The 19,505-nt window shown below is 37.9% G+C and overlaps 1 protein-coding gene across 3 annotated transcripts; it reads left to right on the top strand.

The window, feature by feature from the left end:
* The first annotated feature begins 4,068 nt into the window (after positions 1-4,068).
* On the top strand, positions 4,069-19,261 carry LOC146471494 (T-box transcription factor TBX20-like). 3 transcript variants are annotated; one of them, XM_085119926.1, is made up of 7 exons: positions 4,071-4,462; positions 4,869-5,121; positions 7,248-7,521; positions 8,408-8,566; positions 9,870-9,946; positions 12,986-13,146; positions 17,035-19,261. In XM_085119926.1, the coding sequence occupies exons 1-7, from the start codon at positions 4,342-4,344 to the stop codon at positions 17,184-17,186; spliced, it is 1,197 nt and encodes a 398-aa protein (XP_084976052.1). In that variant the 5' UTR covers positions 4,071-4,341; the 3' UTR covers positions 17,187-19,261. The 3 variants fall into 3 exon arrangements, with proteins under 3 accessions (XP_084976053.1, XP_084976052.1, XP_084976051.1); XM_085119925.1 differs by having other exon boundaries at positions 4,072-4,474; XM_085119927.1 differs by lacking the exon at positions 8,408-8,566 and having other exon boundaries at positions 4,069-4,474.
* Positions 19,262-19,505: the final 244 nt, after the last annotated feature.

Here is a 19,505-nt window from a genome sequence, read left to right as displayed (position 1 = left end):
TCCCAGCATAAAATTTTCTCCTTTTTCGTGAATTTTTCTAAAAATAGCGAAAATCGGCTATTGTCACGAAGAAATTTAAAAAAGCGCTTCGCTTATTTATCGGTCTGTTTCAAGAGAAGAATTAAATTCCTGACGTGAACTCTGCAAATATGTTAAAATTCCGGTCGTGAAATCCGTCCTCTCACATCCAAAATGGCGAAACTTCGTATAATATCGGGCAGTGTCTTTTGTGGAATGTTTTTTCTTTGTACACTCAGAAATATTACTCGTTCTAAAAACTATTCTTGTACGTGCACGATGTTCATTTACCAAATAATTTTGAAGGCTAAGAGGTTGAGAACAAATTTGGCTAGCTTTCACCCTGAAACAACTGACACCCATCAATAAAAGACAACAGATGTGAAAAACACAGATCCGCGCGCGCTTGAAGCTTGTTATCTACAGAACAGGAGCGTCAGCCACCTTACTAGACTACCATTTATTCGATTAACCCTCCCCCCCCCCCCCCCCCCAAGTGAAGCCATATGGTTAATTCGAACATAACTGCGAAAGCCACAAGGTTGTCATTTTTATTATTACGTGGGATGCCTGTGCAGCCCACGTTATAAAATGGGGGCCGTTTGTATCCACAAATGCGCATCTTTCAATTATTAACTCGTTTTAGATGTATCAAATTCAGTTTTCTCCTAGAGGGGATCTTTTTGTCTCCTATTGTCCTTATTGTCTTTAACAAAAACGGTCCAATGAGAATGCAATATCTTAGTGTAGGTCAGGAGGGATCGGAGGGGAGTTAATTACTATTGTGATTATTCAGGTCCTAGTGGTCTCTCGGTGGAACTGAAAAGGCTTGACTTTAGTGGCGTGGCCATATTGTTTTAAGGTTTTAGATTCCAATGTGCCGTTTTCAAAAAGAAAATTAACCCTTTTGAAGCGGTAAATCGAAAGAATAACTTCTAAGAAGCACTCGATAGTAAAAACGGTGGAAATCGGAGAGTTCAAGGCGAAGGAATTATGCTTCTGTTTGACAGTTGTAGAACCATCCAGAATATGCGGGGGAAAGGTCATTTTAAAAGCTAAAACACAGATCGCATCACTTTGTCGAATTGATGCTTAAACGCAACTGGAAATCTACTTTACAAAAAGATTAAAGGCTTGATTGTCCATTTGTACTAAAAGTTTTCATTTAGGAAAGCTTTTTGCCTGTTTTCTTTCTGTTTTTTTTTTTTTTTTTTGATGTAACGAAAACAATTTGTAATCTTACATTGTAATCTTACACTTTTATTTACATAACCAGAGTAGAAAACGTGAGTCACGCCCCGTTATTGCAATAGAATCTCCGGTACAACGAAAGACTTTTGTATGAGAAGCAAAAATATGATGAAAGTTGTCAAGTTTTCATGTATGCAAAAAGTTATGATTAGCAGTGAACTTTTCAGATAAAAAGAGTGCTCCTTTCACCTGAAGACATTTTCTGGCGGGAGCTATTTTTAGGCGGCAAAATTTCAAGTAGCGCAACTCAATATCACGCAATCTTTCTGACTAAAACTGTTCAGTTAGTTCAATCGCGAAGGGAGGGAAGGTTAAAAAATCGGTGAGGCCTACAATAAATGCGGCCACTAGTGCTAAACATAGTCAACGCATCCCACGTAAACGCTCTGAAAAGCGTCTTGTTATTATTATTTTTGTTTTCCTTCATCGTGATGTCGACTAAGTCATTATTTTGCTTCTTTTTTCACGTTTTAAATGAAAGGGCCAAACCTTTTTCTCTTTTTGTTCCATTATCAAAATCTTTCCTATGCTAGTTCCCGGGGGCTTAAGCCTTTCCGTTTGTAAGAAACTGAGAATAATCAGTACTCAGTACCGCCTGAAAATAGGCTTTTGATTAGCTAGCGTTTTCAGTATTTCTTTAAATGTTTAATCTCTAATTTAAAGTCGTAAGCGTGAGCAGATGACACTTGAAGTACTTTTCAAACGATAGCGTGGGAAAGCAAAACGGCATACCACGTTATTATACCGAACGTTTCTGTTTTTCTGCTTCTGGTTGGCGGTGCCCCAATATTCATCAGCGAAAGTAAAGTGCGACAAAGTACGTCTTTATTTACACGCCGGGCAGCAACATCCGATGCCCAGTACAAGCAAATATGCGTTGAACAGGTATCTGGCCGGTGCCATGATTTGCAACTTTAGAAGCGAAGAAAACTAATAAGATTAGCCGATTTCGCTAAGTGGTCATGTGCTTAGACCATCCAAAACAAATGTTATTTTAATACGTTGTTACTGTTTATGTTGCGACTTTGAGTAACAGAACTTGGGATAGGGTTTCGATGACCGGAATTAATATGGATCAATGGCCTTGTGCAACAACATGGATCGAGGTAAACACTACACCATTGCTAGAAGAATATGGAGGGGTCATTGATGATTGCGACGAGAGCTTGTCGACCTCAGATATCACTGCAAGTGTTTCACTGCTTGTCACTTTCTTTCGCCGAGAAAAAGAGATAACATGGCTTTGAGACATCGCCTCGGGAAATTATTTTAAATATGTTGCCACCCAATGCCTTATCGCGCTTCAACCTATATGGATTTGGATAACGTAATTTGATTTAAAAGGATATTTTGGATTAACGCTTTGATGAATCCAAAGTTGTTTCTTTTTTGTGAACAACTTCCCCTATTACAGTTGTCATATGCATTTGGTTAATAGGTAACCACCAGCGAAATTTCCTATCGTTTCACAAGGAGGTCTTTAATTATCACATCGATGAGGTAATTTCATAAAAGCAACAGAGATAACATTCTTACTATTTTATTGGAGTGATACAAAGATAAGTTAATGTGACCATGAGCACAAATATGACCTGAAAAGACAATTGTTTTCTTAGTGTTGTAGGTTGTGTAGATACCTAAGAAAATTCAACCCGTTCATTCATTGACACATTTCGTGCAACTTATGGTTAATGGTCGGGATTCGAGAAATGTGAATCGGAAATGCTACAAACAGTTATCAGTTTGTCGATATCTCTAGCTGCAGATGTCGGTAAACAAACCATGTATCATGTTGTCAACACATTTCTGTTCCTTTCTTTACATGAACTCTTTGTTGATATCAGGAAATTAATTTATAAGGTGACAAAGAGGATCTGCTCAATGTTTACTATAAAAAATGCCAAGGATTCAGCTGTGTAACATTTAACCCGTCAATAACAAAACTTGGCTTGGCAGTGGATGTTCCTTGGATTTGTGGATGGAAGATAATGTGCTTTATTCAGAGGTGATGGATGTGTTTGCAGAAGGAGTTTATAAAGTCCGATTGTTCATTGTTTTCTTCGCTCAGAGGAAGGTATCGTTGGATAACTGGAATTGACTGGGTGATTGCAGACAGTATAGTGCAGGTTTGTAATACATTCATATGCCATTCTTGTTGTTTGGTTCTTCACGAACTACACGTATGGTTTTGTGAAGACCATCGGGTTAGTTAACTTATATTAGACTGAAACCACTTTCGTCACTGGCAACTCTAAGGGTCGTCGTAGCTGTCGAGCTACACTGTTGGTAGACAAAAGAGTTACGGTATGCCGGTTGGCGTTATTTTTTGCAACAGCAATACAAAAATGACTCAGCTTGTCGGGGAAAGTACCGGTGAGAGTATCTGCCGGATGTTTTTGTATCAGATGCGACAATAGTCAAATACACTAATACTATGTATTACTGCCATTGATTGCCGACTGCACGCTATTAAAGCGTCATGGAATGTTCCAGGTCTTTTCTTCACAATTTTATTTGAAAAGTCAGTGTGCTTCGTGCTGAGAATGTATAAGCCATTGTGCGAATATTATTATCATCATACTGATAAACCTTTTCATTTGCTTTGTGTAGAAATATATTTGCAATTTTTGATGAGGCAAAATACTGTGGTAGGAGTGTCAGTAGCATCAGCCTATTCTGTACTTTGTTACCTTCTTGTCCAACAGGATAGGTCATCAGAGGTGATGGTAAAGTACGATAACGAATTCTAATGTCAAATTGTCTAGACCTATTTGGGTATGTGCGTGATTCTATGCTATGCGCTACACGAACATTCACCACCTTAAAATAAACCGTTCAGATCGGTGTAGAACCCGTTGGGTCACAAACCGTACCTTAGAAACCACGTCCTTGCCACCCACAAACCAATGTTTGCCATAAGTGTTTAGCAACTATTGCTTGACAGTGTTCAATTTCACATGCATCATAACCTGAAATTTTGATTGGCTTATACAAAGAATAAGCCGTGATCCAATCAACAGTTTCGTTAATAGCTGTTTATAACTTGTTTGGAGACAACAGCGGGTGAGATGAATGGTGTCAAAATTTGTTTTTAGACGTAAGACCATTATGGCCGAATGCAACTCACAGTCGCATCTCTCCTCCAAAGCCACTGCTTTCTCGATTGCATCCTTGATGGCTTCGGATGAAAGCGGTACATTGACATGTAATGCTCGCAGTCTTCCGTGTTTTCAGAACTTTAGAAGTCAATTACATAATGAATCAAGCCTCCATTTCAATGAGATAGATTGCTTTAACTGCCATTGAGAACTTCAAACGTTAGAGCTCATGAAGAGAAATAACAATTTCATAGTAATTAATCAACTACTTTGTACGTGATGTCCTCGACTTACTCTGAGTTTCAGACATCTTGAATGAAAACTGATGGCCACGAGATAAAAGCGACGAGTAAACAAGATGACTCTCCTCAAAGAAATACGTTTTTCTTTCCTAGGGGAAAGGAGGCAGTTGTTGATTTAATAATCTTTATACGACCTATCCGTCCTGATGTGTCTTCGGCATGATTTTAACTTTTGAAACTACCTATTTGTTTATCTTAGGCACAGACGAAGCGAAGAGAAAGAAGACTTGCACAAATGAAGATGTTGCTGAAGGGTCTGCAAATGGAAAGAGATTTAAGTCATGTGAGGAAAGCAGCCAAGAAAATGTTTCTACGGACGTAAGAAGCTCGACAGTTTCTTCTTCAGAAGCCTCTGAAGATCTAGAGAGTGTAACAGCAACTTTAGAGAGTCGAGATCTGTGGGATCGCTTCAATGAACTGGGTACAGAGATGATCATAACAAAGTCAGGCAGGTAAGAGTCAATCCAATTTGTCAACAACAAGCGCTCAAAACCGCCGGTGTCTAAAGATGATTTGGAATACTCTTTTGACTAAAACGCATTTACTATGCCTGAGCGGCTAAGAGAACTCTATGGTTTAAGAAACAGGCGGGTTTTACTGACGGGACGCCATCTTTAGGAGAAGTATATGACGAACCAGGGAGACCAGATCGGGCTCCCAGTGAACCGAAATGTTCAGTACTCAAATCATCGTTGCGATTTAATGAATAGGAGTAGTAAAGAAAAAAACAAGCAATATGTACGAAGTATTTTGACTGTACGATAATGTGATCTAAATGGTTGGGTTGCTTTGAGATGCCGACCGCAGAGATTCAGATACTTCACACCGTGTTTTATTTATTGGCTTACTGACAGCTATTTTGGGAAGGCTTCAGTGCCGACTCACGAAACAGATAACTAGTTACTGTTTTCATCTTTGACTCCTAAAAGTCATGTTACAACATTAGAATAATTGCCCTTAAGTAAAAAAATGTTGTAACTCTTTGATGTAAACAAATTTCGCAAACAGACCATGTCAACAGTTTGTCTTCGCTAACATTACCATTTAAGCTTTCCGATTAAGCTACAGAAGCTCAGAAATCGAGAAAAAGAAAACATATCATACAAGGGTGGATTTTACAATTTATTTGTATAGGGTTCGTTTATGTTGTTCCTTTTGAGAGTAATAAAGGATGTTTTACAGTTATGAAAATACGCTCTTGTCCTTGTTCTTCAAAGTAATAATCGTGTTGTTTACAAGTTGATAGCAGCTGGCGCCTTGGCCTCAATCTTCACTCCCGAGAACATTCAAGCTCAAAACAAAGGAATTTCTTCCTTGTAAAATAACGGAGAACAAACAACGTCCGATATCAAAGTACTGTTTTGCAGTTTTCATTTCAATAGTGGTGCATGAAAATTTCAATTGGAATTTGCTGAGTCAAGACTTGAAATATTGTGCGAGTGCATGAGTATATCATGTACCAATCAAATGTTTTTTTCATCTACGTTGGTTAGGATTCGTCGCAAAAGCAATCGGATATCAACAAACATAGTAGAATGATGCTAACAATCTAAGTAAGTATTAAACCTGTTGGAAAAACATACAACATGTCTTTAGCGGCTTCAACATAAAGACCGACCGACAATTTCCTTCATCAGGCTGTCGTCTCTTTGTAAATTTTCACGAATATGAGTGAGGAAAATTTCCCAATCCATTTTCGGCATCCAGCAATGTCAGCAAAATGGGCATTGCAAATTTTTCTGATAATTAAAGAGAAGGATTCTAAAAGAATGCAAAATAAATAGGCATGTATGGAAACCTTTTTCAAATATCTCAATTAATCGTGCTTGAGCAACTTGTGATGGCAACGATGTTAGTGGCTGAACAGAAATTAAATCGCACTTGTGAGCATTCGCATAAAAAAGTAGTAAGTTGCTGAAATAATGATGTTTTTCCGACTTTTTTATAGTACAAATTATATACTTATATTTGAAACTTGCTTTGAAAATCTTTGTTCACATTAACACACTTTGGCGGTACTTAACAGTAAACAATGAGGACTGCAATTTTGTTTCTGTGGCACTGTGAAATCGTCTTGTGTCAGTGTTCAAATTATTTATTGTGAAACACGGTCTCTTCAGTGTTACACCTTGCATGTATAATTGTCTTTTATAGAAAAACTTGAGAACACTGGAAGACATTTCGAATTTACGGAAAACTTCCAATTTAGTAAAAGTTCCAAACAATAACATTTCTTTATCACAAAATTTACTTTATTTCTTTATCACGAACTAAAACCTGAACACGGCTTTTACTAGTTGAACTGTCAGTAGCATGAACTGGACAATTGTTATCTCTGGTTCTAATTTGGAATCTAATAAATAATATTCCTTAAGACAGTGCTGTTGTCCTAGTGTCCTTCCTAGTTTCATTACGAATCCTGAACTAAATTGTGCATGTACACTGGTCAGAAAAGCCTGATACGTACGTGCGTGCATATTAAGAAGGATTAAGCAAAGACAATTTGTAGAAATACGTTAGCTAGCTTTGCAGAAGGTTAAAACAAAGATGTTTTAATCATTTTAACATTCTTTCAAAGGAGGATGTTCCCGACTCTCAAGATATCACTGAATGGCGTTGATCCCAAAGCCAATTACATGATCCTTATGGATACTGTACCTGTGGACGACAAACGCTACAGATACGCCTACCACCGCTCTACTTGGCTTGTAGCAGGTAAAGCAGATCCACCAGCCCCTGTTAGGCTGTATATGCATCCAGATTCTCCTTTTACTGGCGAACAGCTTCTAAAGCAGATTATATCATTCGAGAAAGTCAAACTGACCAACAACGGAATGGATCAAAGTGGGCATGTAAGTATACTAACATTATGAGCGTCCATAAAGCTAGTGCACCATATCTAGTATATTGATAAAAATGTTCTAAGATGTGACAAAAAGAACAATTTATTTCCATGGATTTCTCTACCGTGGTGGACTACGTGAAGTCAAACACAGAACAAGATTGCCGCACCCAGCTTTGGATGTGGCTTTTTCTACCTTCTCGGTTCCCACGCAGATAACGGTCGGCGTTCTCAAAGCGGATGACATTCATCTTGGGTTTTTTTGTCTCTTGTCCGACCGGACCTTCTAAATTGGTGGCCAATAGGCCCTTTTTTCATTTTTATATTTAATTAAGCTCAAACAACTTTAAATGGAAATACATCATTGTTGGTACAAAGAAGTGGGTCAAAAACACTTTCATCCGATTTATAATTAAGTGGAATGTACTGTAGAACGAAATGCTTGTTAATCTTTTCCACGAAATTGTCTTACTTTCTAGCTTTCCATCAACCAATACAATATTCCTTTTCCTGATGAATATGTTTCTTTTTTAAATCTTATGTTTTCGATAAACGAACAAATGGCATTTCGAACCGATTATCAGGTATTAAAACTGACAGTAATGAAGAATGTATATGCTTCGGGTATCTTGGTAGGGGCTGTGACAGAAAGGGAAAAGGTTATATAGTTAACTCAGTGATAAAACCTAACAGAGACCGTCTCCTCTTATTTCGTTTAAGTCAGATTAAAAGGCAACATTTTGGAATAAACCAAGCACATTCATTGCTTTTAGTTTTATTTCTCCCGCTCTTGAGTTTTGTTGAATGACGGGACACGCAAATTTAAAAGCGCCATTGCTATACAGCTTGTCAACTTCGTTTGCAATGTAATGTCATAAATATGACTTTCTTGCCAGATCGTTCTAAACTCCATGCACAAATATCAACCTCGAGTACATATCGTCAGAAAACGAGACCACACAGCCTCAGTGGTTGATCTTAATTCCAAAGAAGCCAAAACCTTCAAGTTTCCCGAAACAAGTTTCATCGCTGTGACTGCATATCAAAACCAACTGGTAAGCAAGCAATATGTTAACCTTACAATGAGTTTTCTTATCAGTATAAATGATAGACCGGAAACCTTCGGCATGTCTGAGTAAGAAGAATATGCTGAGATTCTCTATCGATCCTGGAGTTGCAGGTGATGATTGCTTCTAATAGCTCGAAGATCAAAAAAAGTGACTTGAAGGGTGATCGGATTTACAAAAGAATATCGTGGAAAGTTGTGAACAGCCTACAAATTAAATGAAATATTTTTGGTAGAACAGCTAGTGGTAGACCGTTTTAGTTCACAAAATTTACAACTTGTGGAAGATGAGCTAGTATTTGCGTTGTACCTAGAAGAAGGATTGATGTTGTTTCTGCTTATTTCGTACCACAATTGAACCGGCCCCTCCCAAGAAGCTGTTTACCAGGATGATAAATTATTTTATTATAAGCTCAAGGTATTCTTTATTTATATGTCGAAACAAGCAATAAAAGCCAATATTTATATATTCTCGATAATAACTATGAAGTCGGACTAACCCTAATGGGCTCTCAGTAGTATTGTGATGTGGTACTAACAATGAATCGATTTTCCGGTTGAAATTCTAAAGGGTGCTGATTGTTCAAATGAAGGTTATTAAGTAGTACCAGAAGAGTTTGACTTTTCCTGTGGTCTAATCATTCATCTGAAGGTCAACGAAGGCTACGAGTAAATCGCGCAAAACGTCGGTTTCCATGGGATTGTTTATTGTACAGTTTCCTGACTATAGGTCTGACGTTTGAGTCAGTGGGTGAATAAATCTTTAAGGTTCACGATTCAAAAGAACGTTAAGCCGTTATACTTTCCTGTAGAGCCGATATTTTCCTTAAAATCGGAAGTGAAAATTGTAGGGCAAATCTTTCGTGCCCTTTTGTGGTTGGGTTAATAAAGGATAATGCAGTATGTAAGAGCCTCGAGCTCGACTCACAAACAATAGTCACGATATATCAACAATGTTTTCAAAATATTAAACGTTTGTTGAGGAAACACTTATTCAAAGACTTATTTACCAGGAATATTAGGGAAAGACAGAACGAATTCTCAAGTGTTCTTCGAAGCGAGAAGCAATTTTAGCAAAAACTGAATGTCCTCCATATCTCTTATAGGAAATGCATTGCCTACAGCTAATCCAATTTTTCTGAGTATGTTTATCATAAAGGTTGTTGTTTTTAGTGCTCTTCTGTTCCTGCATTTCTGTCAGCTTTACACTGTGAAATTCCCTTCATTATAACAAAAGAGGAAAGTAATCTTTCTGCCCTAGAGCGATTACAATGTCACAACAATTTTTACAGATCACTCGTCTAAAAATTGACAGCAACCCGTTTGCAAAGGGATTCAGGGACTCCATCAGGATATTACCCATGCAAAGGTAGGTACAACGTAACATTAAAATAAACGTAAACGCTTATTGAGTTAGCCCTTTTAATTTTACTTTAGAACCGGGGTTTTCATTCAGTTCTGAGCCGGTTAAGTCTCCGTATGAAATTATTCGGCGCATGACCACTGCAGAGATGAAAGCTCTTCTTCCATGAGCACTTTCAGCGCTGTTTATGGTGTTGTACATAATGGTTTAACATTTAAGTCTGTGGATGAATTCCAAACGCGACCACTTTTTAACAACAAGGAGTTTTACTTGCATTATCCTATATACATACAGTATTGCAAAGGCTATTCAGAAACTGAAACAGATATGGTTTGGTTTGTACAAGAGTGAAATCCGCCCAATGGTGTGGCCATTCAAATGGTACTCTTCAGCATTTTTACAGTTGTGCTAGGTCGTTGTTTTCAACTTGAGTCAGAGGAGTTCTTTGCCTTTTTTGCAATTTTGCCGTATTTTGGTCAAAACTGTTCAACTTTTTGACAAAGGACCTTTTTTCTAACATGAAATTACTATTTAAGAGCACTAGGAAGAAAATATTAGGGGCTTCCTCTGAGAAAAAAACAAACCATAATCTTGTTTTAGCGACTTTTCTGCAACACACAAGGACTTGAAAAAAATGGCAATTGTTTTCAAGTGGCAATCCATTTCCATCCAAGCCATCTGCAACCAAACATAACTAATAGTCGTTTCTGTGCACTAGTAGGGTTATTGTTAACAAAATTGAGCCATTATTTTGACGACTTCATCGATTCAGATATATTTTTTGGCTATTCAAAGTGACACAAAAAGATAGGTGACACTGCCCCTTTAAGAACGAATTCAAAGTAGAAAAATACGGCAATATTGTCAGACGAAAACACAAATGACCTTTAAAGACCACTTCAGTGCAGGCCACTTTACTGTGAACGGATTAGCTTCTCGAGGGCTGCGTCTACCGTGCGCTGCTCTACGACTTCCTGAAGTGCGTTTGCATTCATTGCAGAACACTGCGACGTAACCATCAAATGAACCTTAAATTTAATTTTTGCAGAAAAGTGAATTTGATTTTACATCTATATGGTAGTGAGTTTGCCTAAGAGCCTAGTTGTTCAAAGGTGGTAACAATATTGTTGCAACTGAGGTTGTAATCATCGCATCCGGCCTTTAGGAGCAGTGTAGCTGTTGAGCTATGGTTGTAATGTTTCTACATCAGGGAAAAAGGTATACTGACAAAGAAGCTCTTTTGTGCTTTAAGCTATAACCATCTGACTTGAAGCGGCTAAATGAAGCCGCGTCTGGCTTGGTGACGGGATACACTGTTGTTGTATGTGAACTACGTTTAAAAGCAATTAAGTCTTGAAACTGTACGGTACAAAAAAATACAAGGCGAACTATTATGCAATACAAAGTTACACTGCCCAAGATAACCCGCATTGCATTCGACAAGCCTGTAAGAAATTGGCCCCTTTACATTAACCATTTACTGCCATTGCCCAAGCTTAAAACAGAGACAAATCTCAAACATTATGATTGCACAACAAAAAACACGAACAAAAGGTACCGTCAAATATAAGATTTTATTTGAATGATCTCACAGAATTTCATCTACAAACTTCGAACGTTAAATATGTACCGACTAGTCGATTTGAGATTCAGTGACGCTGAGAAGGAAGACCGGCGAATGATGTGATGAAGGTTCTCGCATTCGATAAAGATTGAAGCCTGAAATCAAATCAAAAGAAACGTTATAATTTCCCAAAATAGAGTGACCTCTCCAGGGCACTTTAATTAAGTAGCTGTTTAGAAAGACCTTTCATTTCCTAACAATGAAGAAAGATTCAGTAACCCAAAAATTAGTCTTGGCTCAAGCTGTTTAACTCGCGTATAAGTCCTTTAGTACAGTAATACCGTCCGGGAAGGGAAGGGAGAGCTTGAAAAAAAAAATGTAACATAAAAAATCTAAACTGAATTCTTGGCTTATTAACTGTCTGTTATCGATCTTATATGGCATTGAGTCATTTCTATGAATTAAAGCACCGTACGTTTGTCTAAAACGCCTGTTAGCAGGTTTCTTTCCAGTTGCTTTGTATATTCCTATATACCAATATAAACGCGAAGATCATAGGTAATATGGGTATCTTCATAACCTGCTCATTATATATCCTGAGTAAGAATTGTCAAGGCCTGAGAGCCGGCTGCATATCATGTGCGTATTGTTTATGGAACTCCTTCATCAGCTTATAGCAAAATGTTTCTTACGCGTTCTCTTAAACGATGATCAATGCTAATATAGCCAAGGGAAACAATGTGCTGAAAAATAACTGACGCAAAGTATATCTCGATAAAGACAGAACCAACTTCTAAGAAATTGTTGAAGCGTAAGAATTGATCAGATGTTGATAACCAGGACCTAGAAAATATTGGGGTTGAAAAAAAAAGTTGCTAAAAAAAGAACGCGTGGAATAGTCATGTGGCACTCTGGTAAGTGCTTTTACAGGGATCCAACGACTTCTTTTTTATCTTTGAGGATGCATTAACTAGCAATGTGTAGCAAGAAACTAAGAAAACACACCTAATTACGCCTGTAGGAGATGTTTTTAGAGTGTCCATTCATTGAAGTGTAACGCCAGGGTCATAGTCCACACGATTTCCGACTGAAACCTATCTGTAGCGACTATGTTGTGCAACGTGGTTAAGACGCCATCACTTATAACAAATTTACAAAGAACTAAGGAAAGTAACTTTATTCCCACTATGTTTCAAGAGACTGTCTTCAAGGAGTGGAACAACCAGAGTCTTGATCCCATGAAACATTTTTACTCTGCGCACACGATTCCATATTTTAAGACCTAAAGGTACCTTTACAAAGTCCCTTATTAGTTCCCAGAGGTGTCTCACATCGTTGCATACCACCAACCGCCGTGATCGACTTATTTCCGTCTCAGACAAGTATCTACAGTGACTATGCTTTGATCTTTTAAGATGTCTTAGTTAGCCATGGTTTTAAAAAGGACTAAGGAAAGTCAATTTTCTCCTTTTTGTTTATAGAGAGTGTCCACATAGGTTGACGTATCGCCAGGGTCACGGCCCTGTCTCCATCACAGCCCCATATCTGCCCAATCACTTCATATCTTCCGCAGTGTTACAAACTCATCAAGTGGAACCGAAAGAGATGCACTGCGCCGGATGCATGGCCAATCTCAATGAAGGTCAGTTTATTCACCCTTTTTGTTTTTCGTCTGAAAAGTGTTAATTCGGTGTACTTTAATAGTCGGGGCTCCTGACATATCAAGATAACACAAAGATGAAATTCCAATTTTAACTGACTGGCAAACTGTCGGCACTTCCCGCACAGATGAATGTCAGTTAAGTACGTTCTTCTGGAAAACGTTAATTCTCGATCGTCGCTCACCTGCCATGAAACTTAAAGATAGCGCAAGTGTCTTTTATAAGAGGTCAGATTCTAATTCAGTTTTACACCGATGTAACTACTCATCATGTCCTGATTTCAGTACACCTTTTCGTCTGGAAACGTTAAGAAGGATTTGGCGCGCGAATTATCTAAAATATCTTGTTTAGTAAGTATTTGTTTAATTAAACTTAAATTTAAGCACAGACCAAATAAGTCATAAGCTGTCAGTGAGAACAACAACATCTAGTGACACATTAAGGCATACACCCTTTAAGTATAGCAGTTGTTTTTCTTAGCACGAGAGTGTATTTTGCTGTGATTCAAAGAAAAAGACATGTAATGGTGGAGAGGGGGGAAGGGAGGGGGTCATTCCAGTTTACTCACATAAGACAACTTGCAAGTGTACACGTCCTTTAAGTCTTTCAAATGTGTCAAAAGTCACGTCACACGGGCAGTTTATTGTAAATATTTATTCACACGATTTTGTTTCATTATCTTTTCGTTTCCTCGTTTCTGTCCTTTTATCAGCTTCCTTAACTTTTTAAAGGCATTTACTTGCCACTTTTTCATCCAGTCATTGTATCTTGTTGTTCGGTCATGAGGCCTTTTCTGTTTTGATCGTCATCTCTTCTCTACAGTATAAGATTATAACTTTAAAAGCATAAATTTGTTTCGAAACAGAGCAAAGTATCAAAGAAACACATCTCGGAGGAGTCTAAACCTTCTAACTGTGCATCGCGTCGACCCCCATTTCTACTACACTCTCCTTCCCAATTTCTTCTCGCGATTCTTGCTCCCACGTTTGCTTTTTACATGCGAGTATGCTGGTAATATCGCAATGTTTGGCAGATTTACTTAGAGTGGCAGACGTTGACACAGCTTCGAAGGCAAAGAGAAAAGGGGTTAATTGCATTAAGAATAATAGGTGACCGGGTTAGATTGAACGTGATCAATTAAATGTTATTTCTGGAACAACTTTTATATCGTGTTATCACTTCATTGATATCGCATGCTAAAAGGAAATTTGGAAAAACCAATTTAAATTAAGCTCATTGAAGTTATTTTTAAGGCAACGTTTGGAGAATAAGATGATGAAAATGAAATGCATACAAAGAACTCGTTGGAAGACTGGGACGTAGATTTCACTCCGGTCTTGCAACTTTGTTAGCTGGCTATTTTTCTTTTCTGACGATTTGGTTTGATTTATAGGTTGTCGGCCTTGTGCGACTACTGGGGCGCAGAGATTTGATGATGATGATAAGTTGCAATATATCTACGGACTCAGGGCCAAACGTTTGTTGACTACAAAATATTTTGACGTTGCCACGGCGACTCATCAGACGTGTGTGCTATCGGTGCACGTGATCATTGAGCACGTGATGATTCTAGCGCGCTGCACGTCGATCGTAGGTCCAGTCCCCATCTCGGTTAAATGCAGAACCATACTCTTTTATAACCTTGAACCTTATAAATTGAGCGTCTTTGTCTTGAAGCTTAACTGACTGATTCTCCGGAGTTAGTTCTAAAATATCCTTAGGTCTAATTTGATGTTCCATGAGCATAACAAGTTTCAGAAATGAACTGAAAAAAATTGCAGTATAATTTGGCCCGATAGCAGTTACGCAAACAAGGTCCAACAGATTCGATACTTATCTGTCACTATTCTATACGACGGAATTAATGATTGGACGTATGAATTAGATATATTAGTTGTGATTCCGATGAATTTTCCAAACAAATCGTATAATTCTGATGTTTCAAAGGTGGCGTGTGGTTTGCTTTTGCTATCATGATAATTTTGATGATCTGAATGCCTATTCATCACCAGTTTCAGACACTTTTTTTATTTCCGAGAGTTGCTGTGGGCTGCTCGTCTTACCTTCCGCAAGGTTTCAAACAATTTAAGCTATCGCGGTGCCTTTCACAGCTCGTTTCAAAATTTCCCACGAGCACTGCTAAGACCTGTTGATCGAAACTTTTTGCGTTTGTAATCCACTCGAATCTTATCCAATTTGAAGCACAACTTGTAAATAAATTGTTATAAATCTTCTCGATCTTATCCAATATTGAATGCAATATCAATATCCCAGGATTGCCTGATTTTTGCTTTCTGTTTTCCTGTTCACTGTCAAGTTCCATATTGTGGGGGGGGGGGGGGGGGGGGGAAAGCCGTATTTAAATTTCAATAATTTTTGCTTTTGGTTAATTTCCGTTATTTTATTTTATTTTCATCTCTATCACACTGTTGTTGCCATTACAGTTTTAGTACCTGGCTGATATAATTTTGAATCAGTTTGTCGTGCTCTCGATACGCTTCCCACACTTATTAATTATCATTGATAATGCGATTCATTAGTTAATTAACCTTATTCAAATTATAGGATTTGGTATGCTATAAACAACCTTAAACCGGTAGCCGTAAATTCAAGGATTAGGAAAGCAGCTAGATCTTGTTAATGACCCGCAAGGGCCACTTGTATAAAAGATGCAATACCGACAAGATGCAGTAAGTTGAATACAAAAATATCTCTGAAATTGGATGATGTCCTTCAGGAGTTGCTAAGCCTTAAAAGTGAAACAGTGTAACAGGTTCGGTATTAAAACAAAGGAAATCTCAGAAAAATGACCGAAGAGAAGATTTTAAATGTTTAAATAAAGTAAACACAAAGGTACTTCCAGATATAGGAAATTACACAGATTTAAAGAGGCTACACCGTTCTTTTTGTTCAGTTCATTTTATTTTATTTTTTGTAAATGCTCCAGACAACCTATCCGGATTATGACCATCATGCAAGTGTCTGTAAGCTGTTCGAATTTACGAAACTATACCTTCGTTATTTCAAAAGATGTGACTCAAAATTGGTTGTTTATTAATTCTAATGACGGTACCTCCTTTTGCTACTGCGCATACGTTCTGCGCATCTCGGGATGTTCCGAGAAAGTCGGGTTTCTTTAACAGCGGAGCCTGCTAAAACTATTTTTGCGCGGTTTTTAACTATGCCGCAAAAGTAGATCTTGGCAAAGGTTAGTGGAATCCGAAAAGAAAATTAGGGGTAACCACACATTTTTCAGAGACAATTAGGCTTTAATTTTGGAAAAAAAAATGCCATACATTGTTTTGTATTTTGGTGCTTTTTAGAATTGTTGTTGCTAAATTATGTCTGGTTACCCCAATTTTCTTTTTCGATTCCATAGCCCTTGCTTCGATCTGCTTTTTCAGCATAGTCATAAACTGTGCAAAAATACTTCGGTATTTAAGTAGGCATCGTCCCTAAGATGCTCTCTCGACAATGGGCTTTCGTTACTTAATCTAAAATTGTAGTGATATGGTCTACTAGTGGATAAGAGTTCGCTGTGATAAGTGGATCCAGCTAAGTTAGTTCTCTAATACTTCGTCCTTGCTTGGCCCAAGTGAATTAGAAAAGCTACTTTGTAGGTTTTCACAGACTGCAATACAATTTATATGTTTTAGCTATACACTGGTTATGCACGTCTGCGTATCAGTCTGAACAAAAGGATTTTACCCCTGTGAATTTCTTTGGGATCCAAAACTAGATTCGGCACAGTGTGAACACATTCTAGTGTGAACACATTCTGAGTTCCCTCACCTTAAATACATGCGCCTTCGTGTTAGCGATTCTCAAAGATCTTTCGTGCTAAAACAAGTTTATTTGCTTGCCTCTAGAACTCTTGGCACCTCTCAGTCACCAAGCCTTGCCGCATCCTAGTGCGGTTCCAGATGTTCGTCTTCAAATGGCTCCAGGACAGTTCACGCTAGACGCCCCTCTGAAGCATCTACCCCCTTTTGTCTCTCCGTATTGCAACGGCTATCCATAGAAGAAAGGGTCACATGCGACTTTACCGCCTCACGAACTTCAGAAAAGGAGATACTCTCGTCCACAGGCTTCAAAGCCATAACCACATTGTTCAGCATAGTACACAATATGACACAAACAATATGGACGATTACACTAGGATTTCTGATGCACAAATTCTATAGTACAATGTTATAACCATACTGTACAAGTTAAGGTGGCTGGCAGCGGTTTCCATTACATTCCAGCACTTACACTTTGACGGGCGCGATGAGCAACCTTTGCCATGTATAAATGCAGATGTAGATGTAGCTGAGATGACGGATCGATTCTACCACTCTTTATTAGTTGATAGAACAATAATGATACCAAGAAAGCATTAGCAGAGTAAACAAGTTATGGCCATTTTGTCAACATAATGGGGTACCATAACAACAGTAAAACATCCCTACTGTTTTACCTTTAAGTGGTTATAACTAAGAAATGAACTCGGTGACCCCCATTTTTTAATATGGAATTGAAATCAGCGTGTTACGATACGTTTTTTTTTTTTTTTTTGCAAAGTTTTTGCAAAAACTTGTATCTAAACATGCTGATTTGTAGTTCCATGATAAAAAAAAATAGGGGGTCACCGAGTTCGTTTTTTAGTTATAACCGCTTCAAGATAAAATAAGGGGTGTTTTTAACAAGTCATACTGTTGCTATGGTAACCTGTTTTGTCAAGAAAATGACCATATCTTGTTCAAAAATATTAAGGCATGTTTTTGATACCATTATTGTTGTAACAAGTGATAAAGAATAGTTCTATTAATCTGTCATAGTTTAAGTGCTGCAAAGTGAAGGAAACCAGTGCCAGCCGCTTTTAAAACGAAAAAAAAAAATAATAACACGGTACCGCGTGTGCACTAGAAAGTGCTGTTATTTGATTAAGGTTGAACTTAAAACGCGTGCGACTTACTAGTTTAAAATGAATCAAGATTATTGTTGTTGAAAAGAAAGTTCACATGATTTTGACAGTTCATGATCAGTACTTTTTTTTCTTGTTTTTTTTTTTTTTTTAACTGCACGTACCTTTTGAACTGTACATCTACAGTGTATTTATATTAGTTTTCTAAGATTTAAACGGACACCTCAGCGCGCTCTTTTTGGGGATATTATTTTAGCGCGCGAGAAGAAAGCCAAAGTGAGATATATTTTCATATCGCAAATTATGCCTTCTGTCTAATCACTGTTGTACGCCATGGTGTCTATTTATTTTACTCAGTTAAACTCATAGCATTATTGGTTGTATATTCAGGTACCACACCACCAACAAGTTTTTCAGTAAACTCGTTGTAGCAAATACAAGTTGTCTTGTGTGGACCCGGTAACAGCCGAGAAAATGGAAAACAATTGTTCCCAAAATCAGTTGGCGACAACTAGTAGTATGGTGTCTAATCTGGGCAATTTTCTGAACAACTTTGAGCTTATAAATGTGTGAATGCTTGTTTTAACAAGTGTTGTTTACTTCAATCGCCAGAGAAAGGATATACTTCAGACAGAACAGCGTTCAATCTCCTACTTTTTCTTTCACTTTGCTTCAGTGTCGTGAAACGAAAACCAAAGTTAATTTTCTGGCCAATCATGAAAAATGTAAACAGCGCAACGAGTAATCAGAACTAAAAACATGTAACCAGCGCCAACCGGGGTAAAACGCGTTCGGGCAGGTCACGGTTATAGTTTTGGTTTTGCTCCTTATTGCTTGAGAAAATAGCGCACGTTTTGCTAACAAATAACAGAGCGAAGTAAAGCAACAGCAAAACCAATGCAATTGCCAAATTACTTTTGACAGTCAATTGAAAACTGCTCTACTGTACTCTGTGATTTGCAAAACTCGCCGCCGCTCTGTCAACCAATGAGAAACATACGAAAACCAAACTTTTCCCGCTCTTGTAACCGGTTACGGACGTGTGTTTGCTTCGAGTTTTGATTGTTTCATTGCGCCATTTACAACTGTTCTGGTTGATTAGAGTAATGGCTTTGGGTTTCGTGGTTTGGTTTTACATTTTACTTAAATTAAAACTGCTCTATGTGAAAATACAAATTACCCAACCTTTTGGAGGTTTCCGTTTGCTTGTAAAGACAGTTTAGAGTTTCAGTACAATCTGCTTATGAATTGACTGTCCTCAATTTCTCCTGCCACTTATAGATACCACAAGCTTTAAAGCTTACAGCTGATATAAAGTGAGAGTACAAGCTCCTTTAATTATTTAATCAAGTAGGACAAGTTGCGCCCCCTGACTGGCAAAAATCATTTACCTTGTTAGCTCATTCCCTTCAAGGTCTTGTAGCTGCTACAAAA

The sequence above is a fragment of the Pavona decussata genome, unplaced genomic scaffold (genome assembly GCF_977016875.1).
Source record: "Pavona decussata unplaced genomic scaffold, jaPavDecu1.1 SCAFFOLD_102, whole genome shotgun sequence".
Classification (NCBI taxonomy): Eukaryota; Metazoa; Cnidaria; class Anthozoa; order Scleractinia; family Agariciidae; genus Pavona; species Pavona decussata.
The sequence above is the reverse complement of the archived record's forward strand: the minus strand, read 5'-3'. Positions and strand labels throughout refer to the sequence as shown.